We start from the raw sequence: 25572 nt of genomic DNA, 5'->3' as shown, positions 1-25572 counted from the left end.
CAGCACAGAGCCTGATGCGGGGCTGGAACTCACAAACTGCGAGATTATGACCTGAGCTGAAGTCAGACACTCAACCCACTGAGCCACCCAGGCGCCCCTCACCTTTCCACATTTTCTAACTTTCACTTTGGTATCTGCCTTTTTTTTTTTTTTTTTTAAGGAAGAGGAGGAGGAGGAGGAATAGCTTTTATACAGTTGGGTAATCTATATTTGAATAGGCTACTGTAAATCTTATTATATGTCCATAGTTTTAGTTACAAATGACAAGTCATTCAGAGAATTTTGTGACCATGGTGACATTTCAATTAATGGACATTTATTTCTATTTTTGAAGAGCAATGTAAATGAAACTGATAAAAGCCTTGAAAGCTTGCATAATGGTGGAGAAAGTTGTCAGAGAAATGATGTAGTTTCAAATCACGATGATTTATAGAATTTCCCTTTTTTTTTTAAGGGAGTATTTTCTTTTTCCTTTCTTAATGTTTATTTTTGAGAGAGAGGGAGTGAGAGAGCATGCGTACAAGTTGGGGGAGGGGCAGAGAGAGAGAGGGAGACGCAGAATCTGAAGCAGGCTGTCTGAGCTGTCAGCCTGATGCAGGGTTCCAACCCACAAACTGGGAGATCATGATCTGAGCCGAAGTTGGACACTTAAACCGACTGAGCTACCTAGGCGCTCCTTTTAGAATCTCTTAAATTTATCATCGTCTATTCTGTTGCTGGTATAGGTTAAGACTAATCAACTTTTCTCTTTTCAATTTTACAGAGTTAATTGAGAGTTGGAGGCAAACTTGCTGAAGATGAAGAATACACAGTATTAGAGGAGGAGATTTTTTTTTTCTTTCAAAAGTCTTGATTGTTTGGTGGCTTACGTCCAGTTACCACTCTTCATTTGAGTCTGTTTTCTTCATCAGAAATGATTTTTACAATTTCAAGAAAAACTATGTCCCAGAAATTGAGTTTACTGTTGCTTGTATTCGGACTCATTTGGGGATTGATGTTACTGCACTATACTTTTCAACAACCAAGACATCAAAGCAGTGTCAAGTTACGTGAACAAATACTAGATTTAAGCAAAAGATATGTTAAAGCTCTAGCAGAGGAAAATAAGAACGCAGTGGATGTTGAGAATGGCGCTTCTATGGCAGGATATGGTAAGATAACCATGGACTATTCCTCGTTTTCTCCTCTTCAACTTCTTCCCATTTAAAGATAGTTATGGAAGGAAATCTAACTCATCACTTCATGCGTAGGTCTTTACAGAGTAAATTTTTCTTGACTTTTTACTATGAAAAATTTCAGATATACTGACAAATAGAAACTATGATAAATACTATATGTCTGTTGCCTAGATTTAACAATTATTGACATTTTACCAATTTGTTTTGTCTAATTTTTGAAGACCAGTTAAATTATAGAAATTGTGACATTTCACTGCTAGATATTTCCATATGTATCTCTAAAAAAATCTTGTTGTACATAATTGTAATACTATTATAACACTTAGTTCATATTTACATTTTCTTGATTGTGCCAGTATAGACCGTCAATTGTATAACATCTATTAACTCCTAAGAAGCAGCATTTGCTCGTATCTTCAATATGGTTTATTGCCATTCACCTGTTCACATCCTGGTTTCCTGCTGTGGTGTGTTTTGTTTTGTTTTGTTTTGTTTTTTTCCTGCTGTGTTTTAAGTTTTGTATGCCTGCCGTAGTCTCACTTGCCTTTAAGACTTAAGAGAGAGAGAAGAGATAGAACACTTTGTATATGAGTGTGTGGGCATTTTCTCTATTTCAGTGGGGTTTTTTTTTAGTTATACATGTATGTATTTAAAGAATCAAAATGTGTTATGAGTCTGGTAATAAAAAAGGGCAGTTTTTCCCACCCCCAACAGTACTCAAACTTCCCATTCCTTACAGCCAGCCATCTTAAATTATTTTTTCTGATTTATTTGGTGATTACCTCCATACCTCTAAATAACATGCTCTATGAGCTGCTTCTTGACTTTTCAATTATAGAAATTATCTGTTAACTTCCCACTGTGCAGGGTGAGGGTTCAGCTTTCTTTTTCAACCCAAATTGCATCCCACCCACCCCAGGCTGTTTTCACACACACGTGTTCTTATAGTCCTGCCATTTTCCCATCATAATTTTGGTTAGAACAATATTCAATGTTTGCATTATTATGACTGTGTTAGTGGTATTCATTACTGAGCCATGTAGTACATTATTACTTTTCCTTTCACATATAACTGTATTTCCCCCTTCTAGAATTAATTAGTAAGTACTGATTTTTGTTTCTTTGCCTAGTTTTCTACCCTAACTCTCCCACAGTTGCTAAGTCTCCCCCCAGTATATTCAGACACATAAGGTATTTTATCACATTATTTATCTTGAAGAAATCTTTCCTAGAGCCTTCTGATCTCTGGTTTGGACTATTTCTTCTCTAGGCTTGTGGTGGTAAATTATTCTAGGATCTTCCTACATAATTATCCCTTTACCTCTCTCTTGTGTTGGATCTCCTGTTGCCCAGAATCCTGTGGCTTCCTCTTTATTGTTTCTCCCTCATTTTAGGGGAACTGATTCTTGTAGTTTCCTCAGAAAGATACGAGGAAGGTCAAAGTTTTGATTCCTTGCATATCTGAAAAGGTCTTTTTATCCCCCTACTCTCATGTTTAATTGAAAATTTGACTAAGTATAGAGTCCTAGTTTGGAAATAGTTTTCTGTTGGATTTTAAAGGCTTCCCCCCACTGCCCCCTTAGCTTCCAGTGTTCTTTTTGAGAATTTAATGCTATTCTGATTCTTTATCCTTTAAAATTAAAAAAAAATTTTTTAAATTTATTTTATTTTTAGTATTTATTTTTGAGACAGAGAGAGATATGACAGAGTGTGAGAGAGGAGGGACAGAGAGAGAGGGAGACACAGAATCCAAAGCAGGCTCCAGGCTCTGAGCTGACAGCAGAGAGCCCAACTTGGGGCTCAAACCCACAAACCATGAGATCATGACCTGAGCTAAAGTCTGATGCTTAACCACTGAGCCACACAGGTGCCCCTCCGATTTTTTTACCTTTTAAAATTTATTTGTTTTTAGAGAGGGAGAGTGCACATGAGCAGGGGAGGGACAGAAACAGGGAGAGAGAGAATACCAAGCAGTCCCCACATTGCCAGTGTGGAGCCCGACATGAGACATGATCTCATGAACGGGGAGGTCATGACCTGAGCTGAAACCAAGAGTCAGACGCTTAACCGACTGAGCCACCCAGGTGCCCCTGATTCTTCACCCTTTATATGTGACTTATTTTTGGAAGTTTGTGAGATCTTTATCACAGTCCCATAATGCTGTTCTGAGATTTTTCAGAATGACGTCCCTGGGTCTGGATTTCTTTCACATATGTGCTGGACTTGATTTATTTCCCCCCCCAAATTTCATGTTTATTTTTTACTAGTACCTATATCTAAGAGATGGAACATTTGTGACTCAGGATAATGATCATGCTCTGTTTGTCGCTACACATCATCTACAACATCTCAAGAGGTCTCCACCAAGTCAGCCACTTCCAATAAGGATATACTGTCCAAGGTATGAAAGTCCTAAAACCAAAATACATGGTTCTAAAAATTTTTTTTTAAATTTTTTAATTTTTGTGAGAGAGAGAGAGACAGCCAGAGCATGAGTGGGGGGTGGGGTGCAGAGAGAGAGGGAGACATAGAATTCAAAGCAGGCTCCACGCTCTTACCTGTGAGCACAGAGCCCAGTGCAGGGCTTGAACTCACGAACCGTGAGATCATGACCTGAGCTGAAGTTGGACACTCAACCACCTAGGCGACCCCACAAATACATTTGTTCTTAAAGTAATCATAATTGTACCTAAGCAATATAGTCAAAATGTTTCCAGACTTTTCAACTGCTATAACTCTAATACCTACCGTACCATTTTTTCCTTTTTCTACCAAATGATATATTACTTCTTTATGCAAATACCCTGCAAGTTCCTTCACAAATATAAATTTCATAAATGTCAGAATTAAAAATAAAAATTACAGAAAGTCTTTCATTTATTTTTACCCTTGGCCTAATTTCCTTTATTATTATTTTTTAATTAATTTTTTTTTTTTGAGACAGAGAGAGACAGAGCATGAGCAGGGGAGGGGCAGAGAGAGGGAGACACAGAATATGAAGCAGGCTCCAGGCTCTGAGCTGTCAGCACAGAGCCCAACGTGGGGCTCGAATTCATGGAGTGTGAGATCATTACCTGAGCTGAAGTTGGACGCTCAACCGACTGAGCCACCCAGGCGCCCTGGCCTAATTTCCTTTAAATGTGGATTCATTTCTTTACCCAACAGAGGTTACCTTAATGCCACATAGATATCACCTGTTATAGTTTACATATCCATTCATTTGCTGTGTTGATTCAAGTTACCACTGATGCCGTCAGAGTACAAGGTTTATTTTACATTTTATCATTGCTGCAAAAAAAGTTTAAAACCATTTCAAACACTTCATTAAAAAATGGTATTATTGAAATAATATTGGGAGCAAATAGAAAATTTCTGTATATTTATTTTGAAAAGAATAGACTTTTTTGTAACTGCTAAAAATGGTCACTTATCTTCTCTGTAGATATAGCAAAGAATAATCAATCAAGTATAAAACTAAGACTTTATATCTCAGATTACTTCAACATGCTAATTTGAATAAAGTGAACATTCTTTCAAAAGAACATACTGCCTTTACATGGATAAACTTCTGTTAGTGTATTAGGCTTTTGTTTTTCTCTACTTGCAGAAGAGTAACTATGTTTTGAGAAAAACATTTACTAGAGATCAGAATTTAACTTTCTTTAAAGTTTGGTTTTCTAAGATGTATCTATGTTAAATATATACCTTAAGTAAACCCTGCTACTTAAGAAGGATATATTTTGTTTACAACCATCAAGTAATGATTTTAAGATGGAGCTAAATCTAGTGAAACTTAAATTCTAAAGTGCTTTAATCAAAAGCTTGATATATATCTATTTATGAATCACAACTCTTGCAGTTGTTTCAAATAATTCTTTAAAGTAACTGGCTCTTTCTGCAATAATCTGCTTATTTCCATGACGTGCTTGTTCTATCCCAAACTGGAACTCATCAGTTTGTGTAAGAATACTTAATGTGTCATCTTTTTAAATTTCAATTTGGTAAATTAGTGTCTAATTTTTGTAGAACTATATCCAACCTAGCTTCTAGATCACACAAAAGATTCTGAAATTTGGGATGAAAATTCTCCATTCCTGATCCTTTAACAACATTGGTGCAAATACTGGCCTTGCTGCTTGCTTGGTAAAGGGAATTTATAGGTGACTCTAACAGATAAAACAAGAATGTTGTTTTGTAAATTCTGATTGGTAATTATTTTAGGTTGCAGCTTGAAAACAACCAGCATTTTATCTTTTGTGTCAGCAAACTCAGTTGTTTGCTCAGTTGGAAAAGGACATTAGATGCTGGATTGCGGCACCCTAAGAACGTTTGGTTCCTGTCATCCAAAAAATTGTTGATTTCAGGACAGCTGTACATGAGTGGCTGGTCCCAGGGTTCTGACACTGAAGTAATTCTGGGTAGTAGTGAAGATGAAAATCTTCAGAACATCCTCATTTCTGCCTGCCATGATTTTGGAGACAGGGAAAAGGAAGCTTCAGTGGGCACTTTAAATCCTGAAACTTACATCCTTCGGTTTAGGGATATTTTTTCCTAAATTATTTATTTGATTTCATCCTCCCCATTGTTTTCATTCTTCCTGAAATTCTGTTGTTCAGCATTTGGGCCCTATGAACTGGTTCTCAAATTTTCCTTTATTTACTGTCCTACTTTCCATCTCTTTGTCTTTTTGTTTTATTTTTTGAGATATTTACTCATCTTTATTTTCAACTCTTTATGGACTTTTTTATTTTCTTTCATATTTTTAATTTCTTAAAAAAATTTTTTTTAAATGTTTATTTATTTAGAGAGAGAGAGGGTGAGCTGGGGTGGGGCAGAAAAAGGGAGAGACTGAATCCCAAGCAGGCTCCATGCCGTCATCAAAGAGCCTGATGTGGGGGTCGAACTCATGAACTGTGAGATCATGACCTGAGCTGAAACCAAGAGTGGGACACTTAACCAACTGAGCTACCCAGGTGCCCCATCATATTTTTAATTTCTAAGAGCTCTTTTTTTTATTTCTCAAATGTTGTCAATGATACATTTTCTGAAATATTTTTACGTTTCATCCAAACATGTCTGGTGATCCTTAGCCTATGAAGGCTTTTTAATATTTATTCATTCATTCATTCATTTATTTTAAAGATTTTGTGCTTTTTAAGTAATCTCTATACTTAATGCGGGACTTGAACTCACAACTCTGAGATCCAGTTACATGCTCTACCAACTGAGCCAATCAGGTGCCCCTGAGGCTTTTTTAAAGAATGAGACACTTAAAGTTTGATGGGAAGTGTTGAGTTGTTGGTTGGTATTCACTATAGCATGATCTGGCTGGGACATTTCCTTGGGAGCATCCTTAATATTTGTAATGACTTCTGATACGAACTACCTGGAATTAAGCCAAATTTCACAGGTTAAGGGCATATCCTCCAAAATACTGCCTTCACTTCAGATATTAGCCACAAGTTTGGGTGTCCCAGGCCACACTCATTTTTGACCAGTTCTACTACCCCCTCAGGTTTGGTAATTCACTAGATTGGCCCAGGGAACTCCCTGAAAGGACTGTACTTACAGTTTTATTATAGCAAAAAGAAACTCAGAACCAGCAAAAGGGATACACACATAGGGCAAGTCTGAGAGGGTTCCAGAGGCGAAGTTTCTGTTGTCTTCTTCCCATGGAATCAGGCCGCATTACTCTCTTGGCACATTCGTGTATGATCATATTAAGAGTATTGTTACCTAGGGAAATTCACCTGAACTTTGTGTCCAGGATTTTTATTGGGATTTTATTGTGCAAGCACGATTGATTGGATTTAGCCAGATGGTTGAATTCACTTTCCAGCCCCTCTCACTCATCTGACATTACTGAAAAGCCACGACTCTCTAATTACATAGTTTGGTCTTTCTGGCATGCCCAGTCCCCATCCTGAGTCATGTCATTAGCACAAACTATCTAGGGGCCCAGTCTGAGTCACTTTGTTAATATAAACTATCAGTGGGGTCCCAGGGGCCCATCATGAATAACAAAGACAGTCTTATCGCTCAGGAAATTCCAAACATTTAGAGGCTACCTCCCAGGAACTAGGGACAAAGTCCGGCCAAACTCTATTGCACATTATCACTGTCTGTTTCTTTGCGGTATCCCAAATATGGGTGTATTTAGGTCTTTCTTCTTGAGCTGATCAGATTCCCTAGAGAAGGACTTCCAATCTTGCTGGAGAGTATAGGCCTTCAACTGTTGTGGGATCCGAATGAGAGGAAGAGGCTGGGGGAGGACAGGTAGTCTCAGCACTCACTGTGTAAATTTTCATTCACTCCCCCAGTTTTCACTGTGGCACTCAGGCCCTTAGCTGTTTCACTGGCTTCAGAAAATGAACCTCAGCTTTTCTGCAGGGAGTGAGGGGCTATTGCCCAGTTGGGGAGTGTTCTAGATAATTTAGGAATCAAATGTCTCCATAGATAAATTTTCACCCAATTCTTCTGTTTTAGTCCCTTTTTTAACCCCTATTTTCACTGGTACCCACTATAACAACAGTTCCTGGGCATTTTAAGGGTAGGGTTCCGTGGAGAACATTGAATTGTTTCTTAGTTTTTCTTCTAAGATCAAATTTTTCAGAGCTTCTAAGTCAGTTAACACTCGTCCCTTTGCTTTCTAGCTTCTGGAGTTGTGTTGCTATGGTCTCTTCTGTTATCCTTGGCCTTGTGGATTTATGCTTAAAGAAGGAAAGAAAGAAAAAGAGAGCAAAAAGCACCGTTACTGTTTTGGTGGAGTGGTCATGTAGCCGGGACCCATGGGTGCAAGAGCACCTGGTTCCAGGGGTCCCCAACAGACCAAGTTTGGCTCCCTGCTAACAGAATCCAAAGGCAGAGAAAAGTGTGGTGGTGAGACAAGAAAGGAATTTGTTTTAGTAAGGCCAACACGGAGAAGCCAGTGCACTAGTGTCCCAAATGTCTCCGTAGTGCTGAAAATGCCTCATGTTTTTATAAGGAAAATGTGGGACAGGGGTTGGTGGGTAGTACAGTTGGGCAGTAAAGGTCTCCTTGATCAGTGTCTTGGGTCAGTCACACAGAATCTTGCTGGCTCAGGGCAGTCCTTATACTTGAGGGGGTAGTTTTGGTTCCCATCACAGGGTGCTTTTCCCACAAGATTGTTAGCCTGAGTTAAGAGAAGCTGGAAATAAGAACTTAATCAATTAGCAAGTCCAGACTGAGGTCAAAACGGAGGTGGTTGAAGTCCTCTTTCATCCAAAGTCAGCAGAGGTTAATTGCCTTTTTTCAGTTTACCTTCTTTATCTGGAAATGCCCTAGGCACTTTCTATTTTTATAGAAACACCTTTATGATGGTTCTTATGAGTTGATGAAGGTTAGCCTGCCTTTGCTCTTGAGGATCAAATTTAGATGACTTAGAGATGAAGGAGCTGGTATATACTGAGATGGAGGTTCTTGCGGCAGATAGAGATGCAGAAATTACATTGTTTTGCATTCTGCTTAGTCCAAGGACACTGATAGAAAGTAAATCTTATAATAAGAAGAAAAATACTTGAAAATAAAGTTTTTGTACTTGAGCAAAATAACTGATCTCTCTCTCTCTCTATATATATATAGATCTCTCTCTATATAAATTATTTTTGAGAGAGAGTAAGAGCACATGTGAGCCTGAGCTGTGAAGAGGCAGAGAGGGGTGGGGAGAGAGAATCCTAAGCAGGCTCTGCACTGCCAGTATGGAGCCCGACACGGGCTCGAACCCATTAACCATGAGATTGTGGCCTGAGCCAAAATTAAGAGTTGGATGCCTGGGGCGCCTGGGTGGCACAGTCAGTTGAGCATTCAACTTTGGCTCAGTTCATGGTCTCTTGCTTCATTAGTTCGAACCCCACATCCAGCTCACTGCTGTCAGCTCAGAGCCCACTTCAGGTCCTCTGTACCCCTTCTCTCTGCTCCTCCCCTGCATTCTCTCTCTCTCTCTTTCTCAAAAATAAATAAATATTAAAAAATTTTGGGTGCCCCACCAACTGAGCCACCCAGGTGCCCCTAACTGTGATTTTAAAAGGTAGCAGCCATCTGTGCTATGCTGCCCAGCTGTGTGTAATGACTTGAGTTTTCAAAAAATATTTTTTTTCATTTTACTTATTTATTTTTCCATTTTATTATTTTTTTTTAGAGAGAAAAAGTGAGTACACGCTGGGGAGAGGGGGAGAGAGAGAGAGAAAGAGACAGAGAGAGAGAGAGAGAGAGAGAGAGAGAGAGAGAGAGAGAGAATCTTAAATAGGCTGTATGCTCAGCACAGAACTAAACACAGGGCTCAATCCCATGGGATCATGATCTGAGCAGAAATCAAGAGTTGGACACTGAACTGACTGAGCCACTCACGTGCCCCACGACTCAGTTTTAAAAGCAACGTTCAGACCTAGCTACACATGATATTTGATAAACTTTTAAAATTTAATGTATGGTGGAAATACTTATGTCAATGAATATATACCTACGTCGTTAATGGCCACGTGATACTTAACCAATCCCTGATATATTTTTTTACTTATTTCTGATTCTAAATATATGTTTATTATAAACATTCAAATAGTGCAGAAATATACAAGATAGATAAGTTAAAAGGGCAGAAAGAATGTCATTTAATTTGTTCTGTATTGGGGTAAGTGTACTTTTCTTTAAAGGGCTAAATAGTAAATATTTCCAGAGCATGGCTATGTTCTGGTGAAACTATTTACCAAGACAGGCAGCCAACCAGCTGTAGTTTGCTTACACATGATCTAGCACATTATTTTATTTTGAGCAAAAATGGGATTGTACTGTGGATACTGGTTTGCAGCTTACCTGTTTTCACTTAATTACTGTGGATATCTTTCCATATTATTACATATAGGTCTGTCTCATCCTTTACAATGACTTAATATTGTTTCATTTTATAAATATTCCTTAACCTGCCCGCCCTCACTCCTTGCCCACTTATTCTGTAATGATGGGTAATTTGTTGCTAACCTATTTTGTGTTTGATTCAATACTACAATGTATGTGTGTTTGTATGTGTATGACATATGTGTGAGTATAAATGTGTATTTCATGTTTGTGTAAATGTTTCTGAAGAATAGATTCCTTACATGTGGAATTTTTTGGTCAAGGATATGCAAGTTAAATTTAATAGACATTTGTCAGATTGTCCTTCAGAATGGCTCTACCAGTATACATTCCTACTGCGACCTTCACAACAGTGTGAAAGTGCCAGTTTCTCTACCAATTCTATTTAATTTTATATGATCTCTAGTTGTTTGCTTTTGCATTTCTTTGTTTACAGTAGAGGTTAAAGGATTGTTGGCTATTTGTAATTCTTGTATGTGTGAGTGAGTCATTTATATCCTTTGCCAGTTTTTCTGCTGGGAAATTTCTTAAGTGACTGATTCTTTGTAAAGGCATTAATGCCGTTATTATGTGTTGCAAATGTTTTTCTTCTGGTTTTTCAGTTGCCTAATAACTCGGTATTATTGTTTAAAAAATTTGGGTAGCAGAATGTGTGTGTCATTTTTTATTAAACAATTTTTCTTTTTTTAATTTTAAAGAGATTCAGTGAACAGGGGAGAGGGGCAGAGGGAGAGAGAGAGAGAATCTTAAGGAAGCTCCATGTTCAGCACAGAGGATGCTGGGCTCAGTCCCACAATCCTGGGATCATGACCTGAGGTGAAAACAAGAGTCAGATTCTCAACTGACTGCGCCACCCAGGCACCCTGTGTCTATCATTTTTTATGGTTTAGGTTTATGCTTAAAATATTTGCCCCAAAGCTTACATTCTAATATACTATGGTGGGTTTTGTTTTTGTTTTTACATTTATGTCTATAATATAGTTGAGATTTCTGGTATAAGCAGTAAGAGATGCAGATTCTTTTTTCCACATTAGGTAGCCAGTTATTCCAGATTTATTATTTGAATTCCATCTTTTGCTCCACTCATTTGACATGGCAGTAATATATAAATATTTAAGTTACAATAAAATCAGAATTTTACAAGTTCTGGAGAACTTGAACATTTAACCATCTATAGAAACCATTTAGCTTCTCATTGCTATACAAAAAAGGTAGAAGGCTTTTTATTTATTTATTGAATAGTCTCCCCTTGAACTGTTTAACCTGTTTTTCCCAGTTGGGAAAATAAGCATAAGCTTTTTTTTAATCCCAGTCACCAATGAATTGTTACTATCACAAAGGTCATAGGCAGATCAGTTCACCTTTATAGGTCATTGTCTGTAAATTTTGAACAGTAATTTGTGCTTTCCCTGTAAAAAACCATTTCCCCTGCTCTAGATCTTTTTCTCAATATTCTTAGTCTTCTCTGATAAATTTTTTTTTCTTCCCATGTAACATGTTTTGGATTCTGAGGTTTGCCTAGAACAGTGAATTGGGGATACTTGGTCTGAGTTTCCCAGTGACTGTTCATAGAACACTTTGCACTTGAGGCATTGTTTTGTTTCCTAAACTGTTTCTGAATCTATAGCAATACTATTATCACTACAGACTTTTCCTTCCAAAGATGAACCCTGCTTTCTTTTAAGAGTTTTGGTTTTACTGTCTACTAATGTGGTTGAACACTTTTAAAAACTAGATTTCAAAAATATTTTGGAAGAACTGGAGAACAATTTAATGTTGATATTTAAATGCTCTTCTGCAGGGGTGCCTGGGTGACCCAGTTGGTTGAGCATCTGACTCTTTTTTTTGGCTGGGTAGTGGTCCCAGGGTCAAGGGATCAAGTCCTGTGTTGGGCTCTACACTAAGTGCGGAGCCTGCTTGGGATTTTCTCTCTCTCTCTCTCTCTCTCTCTCTCTCTCTCCCCCCATCTCCCCTGCATGCTCTCTCTGTCTCTATTTCTCTCTCTCTCAAATAACTTATTTTCAGAAAAGTATCTATTTATTTAACAAATAGTTGTTTTTCCATATAAGTCTATAAAAAATAACCTTTAGAAACACAAGTTAAAATTTCTTAACTATTTAAAAATTTTTTTTAATGTTTATTTATTTTTGAGAGAGAAAGAGAGATAGAGTATGAGCAGGGGAGGGACAGAGAGAGAGAGGGAGACACAGACTCCAAAGCAGGCTCCAGGCTCCAAGCTTGTCAGCACAGAGCCTGACACGGGGCTCAAACTCATGAACTGTGAGATCATGACTGGAGCCGAAGTTGGACGCTTCACCGACTGAGCCACCCAGGCGCTCCTAAAATTTCTTAACTTTAATCAGTTTTTCAAATATGTAAATTATCATGTAAGTAATGAATGAAAACAGTGCTATAATAAGCTGCTAGAGAATATCTTTTATAGTTGAAGAAAAACAATTTAAATAAAATTCCCTAAACTGGGGAATTTGGGAAGATGGAGATCCCTCATTTTCCTGTTCCTATGCTATCCATCTTTCCCTATTCCCATTTAAGCACAACTGAAAGTCCTGGACATTTTATATAAAACAAACATAAGAATCTGAAAGAGAAAAATACTGGCTAGGGACCTCAGGACACAGTGGTATGATCCCTGTTTTGTTTTGCTGTGTTCAACCTCAAATATTCCAGACTTGGAGCTGAAGAAGTCAGTAATCTCCCCAATAGACACCTGCTCTTGTAGCCAAGAAAGGGGCAGTCTGGCAAGACAGAGAACTTTTGGACAATAACTATTCTCCTTCAGCCAAAGATCACATAAAAATATTGTGGCTGCACCACCACCTGCATGATCAAAGGCCAAACGGGGAGCCTACACTTCACCCTTGTGAGACTGTAATAGGGTATCCAATACCTCCCTCCCCCATGGTACCTGTGGAGACTACATGGGGAGCCAGGACTTCCATACCTCATTACATGCAGTAATGAGGTGCCCATCCCCTTCCCTCTGAGGTGTTGTCCGAGGAGTCTTAGTGAACAGTCAGGACTTTCACTATTGCCCAGGGGTAAGGAGGCCATCCCCACCACATTATCAATGCAGAATACATGGGGACCTGGAACTTTTCCACCTCCATTCAGCAGTGATGGGGAACTTACCACCCTCAGGTGACAGTGGAGGCTAAATGGGGAACCTAGACTTCTTCCACCTGGCAATAGTAAGGGGTACCCCTCTGTCCTGCCACAGTGGCATCGGAGAAAGTCATCTAAAACATATCTATATATACATATATATAGATATATGTGTGTGTGTATGTATGTATGTATACATACATATACATATATTTTTTAAGTTTATTTATTTATTTTGAGAGAGAGCAAGCATGGAAGGGGCAGCGAGGGAGAGAGAGAATGCCATGCAGGCTCCCCACTGCCAGCGCAGGGCCTGATGTGGAGCTTGAACTCACAAACTGAGATCATGACCTGAGCTGCAACCAAGAGTCACATGCCCAACTGACTAAGCCATTCAGGTGACCCTAAAATAGGAGGTTTAAATAAGATCCAAGATCTCATAAACTAATATGTAAGTGTCTAGGTTTCAAATATAAATCACTTCTCATACCAAGAATTGGGAATATCTGACTGAATGAAAAAAGACAACCAATGATAGATATCAGAATTATCTGAAAAAGATTTTAAAGCAGTTATTAAAAGTGCTTCAATGAGGAATATACACAAAGCAAGTGAAAAAATAGCCTCAACAAAGAAATAGAAAGTCTCAGCACATAAATAGAACATATAAAGAATAACCAAATGGAAATTTTTGAACTGAAAAGTACAGTAATTGAAATAAAAAGCTCAGCAGATTGACTTAACAGAATGAAGATGAAAGAATCAGTGAACTGGAATATAGAACAATATAATTACACAATCTGAACAAGAGAAAAAAATAGACTGGGAGAAAAAAAAAAACCCAGAGATTTAGAAACCTGTGAGACTATAACAAAAGATGTAACATTTGTGTCATTGGAGTTTTGGAAGGAGAGGAGAATGAGGGCAGAGCTGGAAAAGTACTAAAAAAAAAAAAAATAAATAATGGCTGCAAACTTCCTAAATTTGACAAGACATTGACCTCAGATTCAAGAAGCTTAAGGGGACCTATTTGGCTCAGTCAATTAAGCCTGTGACTTTGACTCAGGTCATGATCCTAGGTTGTGATCATGGGTTCAGGCCCCATGTCACTCTTTCTGCTGTCAGCACAGAGCCTGTTTTGGATCCTCTCTCTCTCTCTCTCTCTCTCTCACTCTCTCTCTGTCCCTCCCCTGCTTACTCTCTCTCTCTCTCTCTCAAAAATAGATAAACATTAAAAAAAGTAAACTTATTTAAAAAAAAGCTGAGTGAACCCCAAGCAGGCTAAGCCCCCTAAAATCCATGTCAAGATAAATCATAATTAAACTTCTGAAACTTAAAGAGCAACTGGAAAAACAAATCTTAAATGCAACTGGGGAGAAAAATGACATCTTATGGTGGAAAAATAATTCAAATAACAGTGCATCAAATCTTAAATGCACCTGGAGAAAAAAATAACATCTTACTTATAGTGGAAAAACAACTCAAATAACAGTGCATTTCTCATCAGAAACCACTGAGGCCTGAAGGAAGTGATAAAATATGTTTTCAGGTGCTAAAAGGAAAGAACTATCAATGCAGAATTCTATATCCAGTGAAAATATCCTTCAGGAATGAAAGGGGAAGTCAAAGACCTTCTCAGATGAAGGAAAAGAATAGCAGACCTAATCTAAGAGATGGCTGAAGAAAGTGTAAATAAAAACATGGTAAAAGGAGGGACCTTGGTACTATCAGGAAGGAGGGAAGACAGAATATAGTAAATAAAAATAAGGGTAATTCAGTAGGCTTCCTTTTCTGGAGTTTTCTAAACTATGATGGTTGAAGCAAAAATTATAGTGCTGAGGTGATTTTAAATGTGTGTAGAGGAAATATTTAAGACAATATAAATGGAAGTAGGATAAAAGGATGGTGTATTAGGGTTTTCCAGAGAAATAGAACAGAGAGATTGATGGACTTTAAGAAATTGGTTTATACAATTGTGAGGCCTGGAAAGTCAAAATCTTCAGGGTAGGCTGGCAGGCCGGAAATTCTGGCAAGAGTTAACATGATAGTCCTGAGTCCAAAGCCAGTCAGTCTGGAGGCAGAGTTCCTTCCTTTTCCTGGAATCTCAGTCTTTTTTCAGCTGATTGAGGCCCACTTACATTATATTGAGTAATCTGCTTTACTGAAAGGCTACTGGTTTAAATGCTAATCACATCTAAAAACTACCTTCAAAACCACATCCAGAATGGTGTATTTGTTTGTCTAGGCACTATAGCCTAGCCAAGTTGACACATATAATGAACCATCATAGATGGTAAAGAGAGGTAAAGCTTACGTATTTCATTCAGATTGGTAAAATGACTGGTAAGTTATATACATGATACAGTATCTAGAGTAGCCACTAAAACTGTACAAAAAGATACATTCAGATGAACCAAAAAAATAATTCTAAAAAATATTCCAAATAACCTATAAGAGAGCAGGAAAAATTAAACAGGGAAGTGAAAAACAGAACAAACAAAACAAAGAATTAAATGGCAGACTTAAGTACTAATATATAACAATTACATTAAATATAAATCTGTTTTAAGTATACCAGTTAAAAGAGATTGACAGACTGCATTAGGAAACATGACCCAAATATGTGCTCCCTGCAAGAAACTTATTTCAAATTTAATAATATCAGCTGCCTAAAAGTAAAAGGATAGAAAAAGATTTGTCATGCAAACATTAAGAAAAGCAGGAGTGGCTCCATTAATATCAGATAAAGTAGAATTCAGAGCAAAGAAAACTAGCAAAGTCAGAGAAGGACATTATGTAATCATAGACGGGTCAAACCACTCAGAAGAAAAAACAATCCTAAATTTGTATGTACAAAGTGGTGGAATTAAAAGGAGAAATAGGTAAATCCACAATTATAATTGAGACCTGAAACATCCCCCTCTCAGGAACTGATAGAACCATTTAGAAAATCTGCAAAGATACAGAAGATCATTAGAACACAATCTAACCAATTGGATCTTATTTACATATATAGAAGTTCTATCAACAACAGCAGAATATACATGTTTTTTCAGTCCATGGAATAGTTACCAAAATAGATCATATCCAAGGCTGTAAAACAAACCTTAATCCATATAAAAGAATTAAAATCATACAGAGTGTGTTCTCTAACCACAATGAACTCAAACTAGAAATCAGTAACAAAATCTCCAAGTAACTGGAAACTAAACACACTTCTAAATAATCTATGGATCAAAGAGGAATTCTGAAGGGAAATTTAAAAAATAGTTTGAACTAAATGAAAATGAAAGTACAATATAAAAATCATGGGGACCCTATACCTATTAGGGAAGTTTAATTTATAGTTTAAGAACTCCCCAAAAATAAATCTCCAGGCCCTGATGATTTCACTGGAGAATTCTATCAGAAGTTTAAATAGGAATATGAATTCCACACAGTCTTCCAGAAAATAGGTGAGAACATTTCTCAAGTTCATTTTGTGAAAATAGCATTAGCTTAATACCAAAATCAGACAAAGGTTATGTAAGAAATAAAAACTATGGACCAATATCTCTCATGAATATAGATATGAAAACCCTTGACTAGACACACCTAGTTATCAGATTTGAGGCAGCTCATAATAATAAAAACAGTAAAACCTATTGAGATGTAAATAAGAGATAAATCAAGACAGACCTAAGTATGGGGTTCACAAAGGCATGTATACTTGCTGTTTGTGCTGGTCCTGTTCCTGGTGTCCTTCACTTACCTTTCTCTCTTCTGTTTTGTATCTCAAAGGCGGGTGATTTGAGTAGGTAGTGTTTTCCAAGTTCCTAGATCAGCTAGCTTCTGCCTGGGTTGAGTCAGTGGGGGGCGTTGGCAGGAGTTTGGAAAGTAAGACAAGGAAAAGGCTAGGGTACTTTTCTTCCTCCCTGTCTGCCGGAGGTGGTGTCTCTTTTGTAGCACCAGCTTCTCCCAGACTGCCTGCCTTGGCTTTGTTTTCCACTGGTGGTTTTCCTTGGACTTGGGCTCTGGTTACATCACTACTTTCTTTCTCCCTCTGTTCCTTGGTATGAGAGTGGCTTTCTGCTATGTCTCACTGTCCCTGATTATGTTTAGTATAGTTAAAATCTGTTTATATCCAATATCCAATATCTTTAGTATATTTAGTAGCATTATATCCTCCGTTTGGTTTTTGTGTACAGTGAAATAATTGGGCTAGGTACTATTTTGATAGTATCTATGTCTTTATGTGCCTTTGTTACAGCTCATTTTTCCTTTCTTTCCTTCCCCCTGCCCCCCCATAAACCATTTGATTTTTTCTTCCAGAATAGGGAAGCTTAAAGCAGAAATAGAACAACCTTAAAAGGCTCTTTTCCTAAATCTGATCCTTCATGTCAATCTCAACAATACCACCTACCAAACACATGAATTGGACATTCAGCAAATGTTTATTTCAAACATTTGTTCAGTGTCTACTGTGTGATAAAATGTCAAAATGGTGAGCTGAGGGTCAAAGGTTGGATATGATATGGTTGCTTTCAAGTTGCTTTTAGGGTTTCTGAACAGGACTCATAGTTACGGAAAGAGTTCTTATTACCAGCACCTTTAGTTAATAGGGTTTATGGAGTACTGTGAACTCCCATATAATATAAATTCCTTTAAATATGCAATCCCTTGAGATGTAAACAGAAAATTATATTGTGAATTTAGAGAAAGGGAGTTTTGGTATATTCGAAAGAATCCCAAGTTCAGGAAACATTAATTTTATTCTTCTTTGTCAACTAACTAATTTTATATCATGGAGCAAAGTAGTTAAAAATCTGAGTTTTTTTTTTTTTAAACAGGTTTTTTTTTTTTTTTTTTAATGTTTATTTTTGAGAGAGAGAATGTGAGCGGGGAGGGGCAGAGAGAGGGAGACATGGAATCTGAAGCAGGCCCTAGGCTCTGAGCTGTCATCACAGAACCCAACGTGGGGCTCAAACCCACAAACTGTGAGATCATGACCTGACCCGAAGTTGGATGCTTAATGGACTGAGCCACCCAGGTGCCCCCCAAATCTGAGTTTTTTGTAATTTTTTTTAAAGTTTATTTATTTTGAGGTGGGGGCGGGGAGAGAGAGAGAGAGGGAACGAGTGAGCATGAGCAGGAGAGAGGCAGAGAGAGAGAGGGAGAAAGAATCCCAAGCAGGTCCTGAGAGCTGTCAGTGTAGAGTCCAGCACAGGTGGCGCTCTCTCTGGCATACTGTGAGATCATGACCTGAGCCGAAACCAAGAGCAAGACACTTTACTGACTAAGCCACCCAGGAGCCCCATGTAATGTTTTATTAAAACACTTGATTTTAGAATATTTGAGAGGATACATTTAACAGCTTAGGACATTGTTAAAATAAAATTATCATATAGTTGTTTCTCATTAGTCCCGCCTTTTCCTTTAATTGCTATGTAACTTAATTCTAATCAATAATTAGGCTTACCTTTATAATTCATGTCACACTCAGCTTGGTGTCAAATATCCTAGGGCTTTAGCTTCTTTTTTTTTTTTTTTAATTTTTTTTTTTTAACGTTTATTTATTTTTGAGACAGAGAGAGACAGAGCATGAACGGGGGAGGGGCAGAGAGAGAGGGAGACACAGAATCGGAAGCAGGCCCCAGGCTCTGAGCCATCAGCCCAGAGCCCGACGCGGGGCTCGAACTCATGGACCGCGAGATCGTGACCTGAGCTGAAGTCGGATGCGTAACTGACTGAGCCACCCAGGCACCCCAGCTTTAGCTTCATTTTACATTAACATGCTGGTAGACCCCTTCACCCCCTACCTCCACCCTGTTCTATTCTTTCTAGACCTCTCTGGCCTATGTTGCTACCTCTTCAAATACTGTACTGGAGATAACCTCCAGAGAAAAACCCTTTAGTCTTGTTGCTGAAGGATTTTTTTAAAAAATTATTTAATTCTGTCCTATTTACCAATACTATTATAACTCTTGATTGGAAGATCTCAATAAAGAAAGGTCTCCTCTCTGCAGTCTTTTATTTTGAAAAATTTGAGTCTATCGAAAATTAGGGAAAATTGTATAATAAACATCCTATATCTTTTGTCTATACTCACCATTTGCTAAAAACTTTTCTGCATTTGTTTTTATCTTTCCTTCTGTATACAAATGTATTTGTCTTTTGGGGCACCATTTGAAAGTTTTATGTATCATGACATTTCATCCCTAAATACTTGTCACAGGATTTTTTTTTACACTTTTTTTTCTTGTACATTTCTGCCGTACTAGAATATGTAAGTTCTCATGATAAATGATGCCAGAAGATATTTTTGTAGAGTCTCATTCTTCCAAATAAAGTTTTCCCCTAACTTTATATTACATTGATTTTTTTGTTTTGTTTTTTTAATAGCATTTTCTAATCACCTTCTGCTACCACCCACAACCACTATTCTCACTACTCCATTCTGATTTTTTTCATTTTTTTCACTTTTAAACATTATGGTAAAATGTATATAGCATAAAACTTGCCGTTTTAATAATTTTAAAGTATACTGTTCAGCGGCATTAATGCATAGTGTCGTACAGCCATCACTATTAACTTTCTAAAACTTGCATCACTCTAAGCAAGAAACTGTAACCATTAAGCAAGAGCTTGCTGTTTCCCCATTTCACTGGCCCTTGGTAGTCTCTAATCTACTTTCTGTCTTTATGATTTTGTCTATTCTAGGTAGTTCACATTAGTGGATCCATACAATATTTGTCCCTTTCTTTGTCTGGCTTATTTCACCTTGCATAATGTCTTTAAATTCATCCATGTTTTAGCATGTATCAGAACATCATCCTTTATGGCTAAATAATATTCCATTGCATGTATATACCACATTTTGTCAATCTCTTCATCTATTGATGGACACTTGGATTGTTTCCACCTTTTGGCTGTTGTGAATATTGGTGTACAAGTATCTCTGAGTCTCTTTTCAATTTGGGGGGTATATACATACCTAGGAGTGGAATTCCTGGGTCATGTGGTAATTTTATACTTAGCTTTTTGAGGAATTGCTAAACTACTTTCTATAGTGGCTGACCATTTTATATTTCTACCAGCAGTGTATGAGGATTCCAGTTTCTCTATATGCTCACCCATGCTTATTTTATTTCTTTAAAAAAAGTTTTTTATTGAATTATTATTAACATACAGTGTTATGTTAGTTTCAGGTGTACAATATAATTGTTTTGTTTCTTAAATTACACATATGAGTGAAGTCATACAGTATTTGTCTTTTTCTGTCTGACTTATTTCAATTAGCATTATATGCTCTGGCTCCATCCATGTCATTGCAGATGGCAATATTTCATTCTTTTTTATGGCCGAGTAATTTTCCCTTATGTATTTATGTACCTCTTCTTCTTCATCCATTCATCTACCACTGGAAATTTGAGTTGCTTTCATGTCTTGGCTGTTGTAAATAATGCTTCAGTAAACATAGATGGGCATATATCTTTTCAAATTAGTGTTTTTTGTTTTCTTTGGGTAAATACCCAGTAATAGAATTACTGGATTATATGGTAATTCTATTTTTAATGTTTTGAGGAACCTCCATACTGTTTTCCACAGTGACTGTGCCAATTTGCGTTCCCACCAACAGTATACGAGGGTTCCTTTTTTCCCACATCCTCGCCAACACTTGTCATTTCTTATTTTGATTTTAGTTATTCTGACAGGTGTAAGGTGATATCTCATAGTTTTGATTTGGATTTCCCTGATGATGAGTGATGTTGAGCATCTTTTCACATATCTGTTGGCCATCTGTTATGTCTTCTTTGGAAAACTGTCTACAAAGGTCCTCTGCCCATTTTTAGTTGTATTATTTGTTTTTTTGGTGTTGAGTTGTGTAAGTTCTTTATGTATTTTGTATATTCACCCCTTATCAGTTATATCATTTGCAGATCACTTCTCCCATCCAGTAGGTTGCCTTTTTGTTTTGTTGGTTGATTCCCTCACTGTGCAGGAGCTTTTTATCTTGATATAGTCCCCAAATACTTGCTTTTGTTTCCCTTGCCAGAGAAGACATATCTAGAAAAAAATTTTTTTTTAACATTTTGTTTTTTGAGAGACAGAGAGTGCGAGCAGGGTAGAGGCAGAGAGAGAGGGAGACACAGAATCCAAAACAGGCTCCAGGCTCTGAGCTGTCAGCAGCCCGATGCGGGGCTCAAACCCACGGATGTGAGATTATGACTTCAGCCAAAGTCAGACGCTCAACCGAATGAGCCAACCAGGCACCCGTAGAAAACTGTTTCTATAGCCAATGTCAAAGAAATTACTTCTTATGTTTTCTTGTAGGAATTTTATGATTTTAGGTCTCACATTTAGGTCTTTAATCCATGTTGAATTTATTTTTGTGTCTGATCTAAGAAAGTGGTCCAGTTTCATTCTTTTGCTTGAAGCTGTCCGGTTTTCCCAGCACCATTTGTTGAAGAAACTTTTTTCCTATTATGTATTCTTGCCTCCTTTGTCACGGATTAATTGACCATATAAGCACAGGTTTATTTCTGGAGTGTCTATTCTGTTCCACTGAGCCATATGTTTATTTTTGTGCCAGTATCATATTGTTTTTCCCTTTCTTTGATTATAGCCATCCTGAAGTGATATCTCATTGTGATGTTGGGTATCTTTTCTTGTGTTTATTATCCATTTGCATATCTTATTTGCGGAGAGGTCTATTCAAGTCCTTTGCTCATTTAAAAAATTGGGTTGTTATCCTTTTGTTGTTTAAGGGCTCTTTATATGTTTTTGAAATTAAACCCTTGTCGGATACATGATTTGCAAATATTGTCTTCCATTCTGCCTGTTATTTTCACTTTCTGGATAATAGCCTTTGATACCCAAAAGTTTTAAATTTTGATGAAGTCCAATGTATCTTTTTTATTTTGCTTTTGCTTTTTCTGATCTCTTAGTGACAGAACCATCAGCAAATTTATCAATTGTGGTTAGATGATTGTTTCCCTGGTCACATATTAGGGCTTGAGTTGCTTTTTAGTTCGAAATCAGCAAAAAATAACAATATTAGTTGCCACTTACTGAGTACCTCATATGTACAGGCGCCTTTGGGAAACTTGAAAAAATAATCCTAAGGAAAAGTCCTAATTTCATTCTTTCTAGGTAGATTCTATTGAAACCCCTTAATCTCCCAAAGACATATAAACTTCCCTGTCATTCTGGAAGAAATTTAACTTGGAACTATTGTTATTATCTCTACTGCACTAATCAGTTTCCTGGCATCTGCCCTGGTCCTAGGCTCCCCCACTCATACACACATTTCAGCCTCTGGAGAATCCAGGTTTTGTGTTTCTGCATTTCATTGAATTTCTTTTTTTTTTTTTTCAACGTTTATTTATTTTTGAGACAGAGAGAGACAGAGCATGAACAGGGGAGGGGCAGAGAGAGAGGGAGACACAGAATCGGAAACAGACTCCAGGCTCCAAGCCATCAGCCCAGAGCCCGACGCGGGGCTCGAACTCACAGACCGCGAGATCGTGACCTGGCTGAAGTCGGACGCTTAACCGACTGCGCCACTTAGGCGCCCCTGCATTTCATTGAATTTCTTATTTACTTACCTAGTTTGTTTTACCTGACCTGCCTAGTCCACAGTCATCTTTACAAACTGCTTACAAAGGGAATACAGTTTTGAACCAGACTTCAAATGTGTTTTATTGCACTAGAAGGTGAGAGTTGCCCTCACATTTATAACTCTGAAATTCCTTTAGGAAGGTCTGTATACGGTGCTATTGATTTACACAATTAGGTTTTTCCTATTTGTGGTATGAGAGCTTTCTCTCTAGTATATTTTCTGTCTGATGACTCAGTAATGTTTCATTATCCCCCCTCTCAAACTAGGAAAATACAAATATTAAGTGTTCTATCAATGTTTAATACAGTTTATTCTGATTTTTTCCCCTGTAGCGGATCTAAAGAGAACAATTGCTGTCCTCTTAGATGACATTTTACAACGCTTGGTAAAGCTGGAGAACAAAGTGGACTATATTGTTGTGAACGGCTCGGCAACCAACACTACCAATGGCACAAGTGGAAACCTGGTGCCGGTAACCACAAATAAAAGGATCAATGCATCGGGCAGCATTAGATAGCAGTTGAAGATCACCTTGTGCTGCTACATCCACCGTGGATCATATCCTATGGCAGAAAGCTTTTAAGTTGCTGGCTAGGATAGAATAATACTGTACAATAAAAGCCCTGCGCATTTCTGAGGAATATGCTGGATTCACAGAGCTCTAATTCTGTATATAAATTTTAAAAGTTATTAGTTTGCTTTCAGGCAAGTCTCTTCAATGCTGTACTACTATATCCTTAAAGGGAATTTGGTAACATGGTTGATGTAGTAAGCAGGTAGGTGATCTTTGTATAAATCTTTTGTGTTTGGGATGGAGGTGAAACAAAAACACTGAAAGACATGGGTTCATTTCTATAAAATATTTATTTAAATATGTAACATGTTTTTTAGAGAATATTGTTATTGAATCATTTTGTCATTTGTTCTCAATAGGTTTAACTGTTAGACTAATACTATTAGAAAATGTGCTTACTTCCAGTACTATATTTTGTTACTCAGATTATGAGCAGAGAAAGGAAGTATAATGTTGAAAATAATGTTTTGAAATCATGACCCAAAGAATGTCTTCATTTGCACTAGCCTTCAGAATAACTGGAGGTTAATTATTGTATATTTTGAAAAATTACATTTGTAAGGTTATAATCTTGAGATGGTTAGTAGCCACTGTCCATAACCTATTCTAAACATTGAGAAAAATAATGTAAAAATAGGAATCTCTAATCTCATGAATAACATTTTCTTATATATACCTTGAAGAGTAAAAGATATTTTTATGATGAGATTAAAATTAAGTAAAGTATTAATTCATGATTTTTCACATACATGAATATTAATTTAAAAGTTTAACCTTTTGAGTGTCTGTGCTATTGAAAGCACATTATTTCCGTATTTGGGTAAGTTTTGCTTTTGTTATGTTGGCAGTGGAAGGGGAGACTGAGATATTTGTGAGACTGGGATGCTTAAGGTCTTTAGCCAGGTGTGTGTACTAAAGGTATTTTGTGCTGCATTAAATTGCTTGGAAAATGTTAACATTATGTAAGAGTATCTGGCTTCATGAAATTGTGGATTTGTGTAAAAGATATATTAGGTATTCATTTTATATAATGACCACTTAAAAACAAGAGCATTTAATTTAAGCTATGAAGATTGACTCTCTTTTCAGGAAAACAGCTATTGTATATAGCACAAGAGATCCTAATCTTGGATAATTCTAGTATAGAGGAACGTACAACTTTATTTAAATTTCCCTTGTAGCAAATTTAATTGCCATATGGTGCCCTGTATTTCATAGTATTTATTCTCTATAATAACTGCTTAAGTGCAGCTAGCTTTTAGATTTAGGCTATATTGAATTTAGTTTTGGATATTGTATTGTTTATTATTATAATATGTTACCACACATAGTAGCAATAATTATAATGCTTTATTAAAATAAGTATGAGAAAATATTGTTTCATGAAAGGTAGCTTTCTAAACTCTTTTCCCTATACTCTATGTGAAGAAATTAATTACATACCATTGCCAGTTGAAGTTTGGAATAATTGTTCAGTCTTATTAGATGTAGACATTTTTGTTTTTGTTTTCAGGGATGAAATAAAATATATTATTTGTACTTACAAGGTGTGATAAGTTTTTTTCTTTAATGGTGGTTGTGCATTTAAAAAGTGGTAAGTGATTGAAAGGAATCTTACATAACTGGGGGTTTTGTTTTATCAAAAGAAAACAGTGGAAAATTGCTTTGTTCATGGTAGGAGAGTTTGAGTTCAGGATTTGATGGGAGTAAGTCTGAGGATTATGATCAGAGGTGGTTCCTAGGTTTGTACCCTCAAGTTGAAGTTTACTATTGAGTTTTTAAAGGTCATACTGTAGTATTTATATCTTCAATTAATCTTAATTAATCAGGACGTTAACACAAAGGGTGTCACGAAACATATTTAAACTTTCATATTTATTTCAGAGTAATTTGGGGTTATTTCAGAATATCTTTAAGCAGTATACTGGCAAAAAAGTAATTTAAACATTATTTTACATAGTTGATGATAACTTGGGTCTCATTTGTCTTCAAGAAATACTTAGGACCTTGACTGTGGAGTTAGGTAGACTATAGACGCTCAGGTCTGCCTTTTTAGTGACACCATGTTCTTTATTTTAAATGTATAGAATCTGCCTCATCTTATTTAATTCTGTCTCAGAAGACTAAAGTGTTAACAGCGTACATAAGAACCTCTGACTTGTACATTTGGTTTAATTGCAAACACTGTTCTGTTTTTAACCACTTTCTGCTGAATAGCTATTGAT

The 25572-nt window shown here is 37.0% G+C and overlaps 1 protein-coding gene across 3 annotated transcripts in view; it reads left to right on the top strand.

Annotated features, from left to right (window-relative positions):
- The window catches only part of CCDC126 (coiled-coil domain containing 126), a 40330-nt gene extending 15444 nt beyond the window's left edge, over positions 1–24886 (top strand). For all 3 annotated transcript variants that reach the window (XM_015081014.3, XM_027075126.2, XM_053218303.1), the window contains 2 exons: positions 764–1151; positions 23106–24886. In XM_015081014.3, the coding sequence (XP_014936500.1) occupies positions 914–1151; positions 23106–23290 (423 nt within the window). In that variant the 5' untranslated portion in view covers positions 764–913 and the 3' untranslated portion in view covers positions 23291–24886. The remainder of the gene's footprint in view (positions 1–763; positions 1152–23105) is intronic.
- The last annotated feature ends 686 nt before the right edge of the window (positions 24887–25572 follow it).

This window comes from Acinonyx jubatus, chromosome A2 (assembly GCF_027475565.1).
Source record: "Acinonyx jubatus isolate Ajub_Pintada_27869175 chromosome A2, VMU_Ajub_asm_v1.0, whole genome shotgun sequence".
Lineage (NCBI taxonomy): Eukaryota > Metazoa > Chordata > Mammalia > Carnivora > Felidae > Acinonyx > Acinonyx jubatus.
Note: the sequence above shows the minus strand (reverse complement) of the source record. Positions and strands in the feature narration are given on the sequence as shown.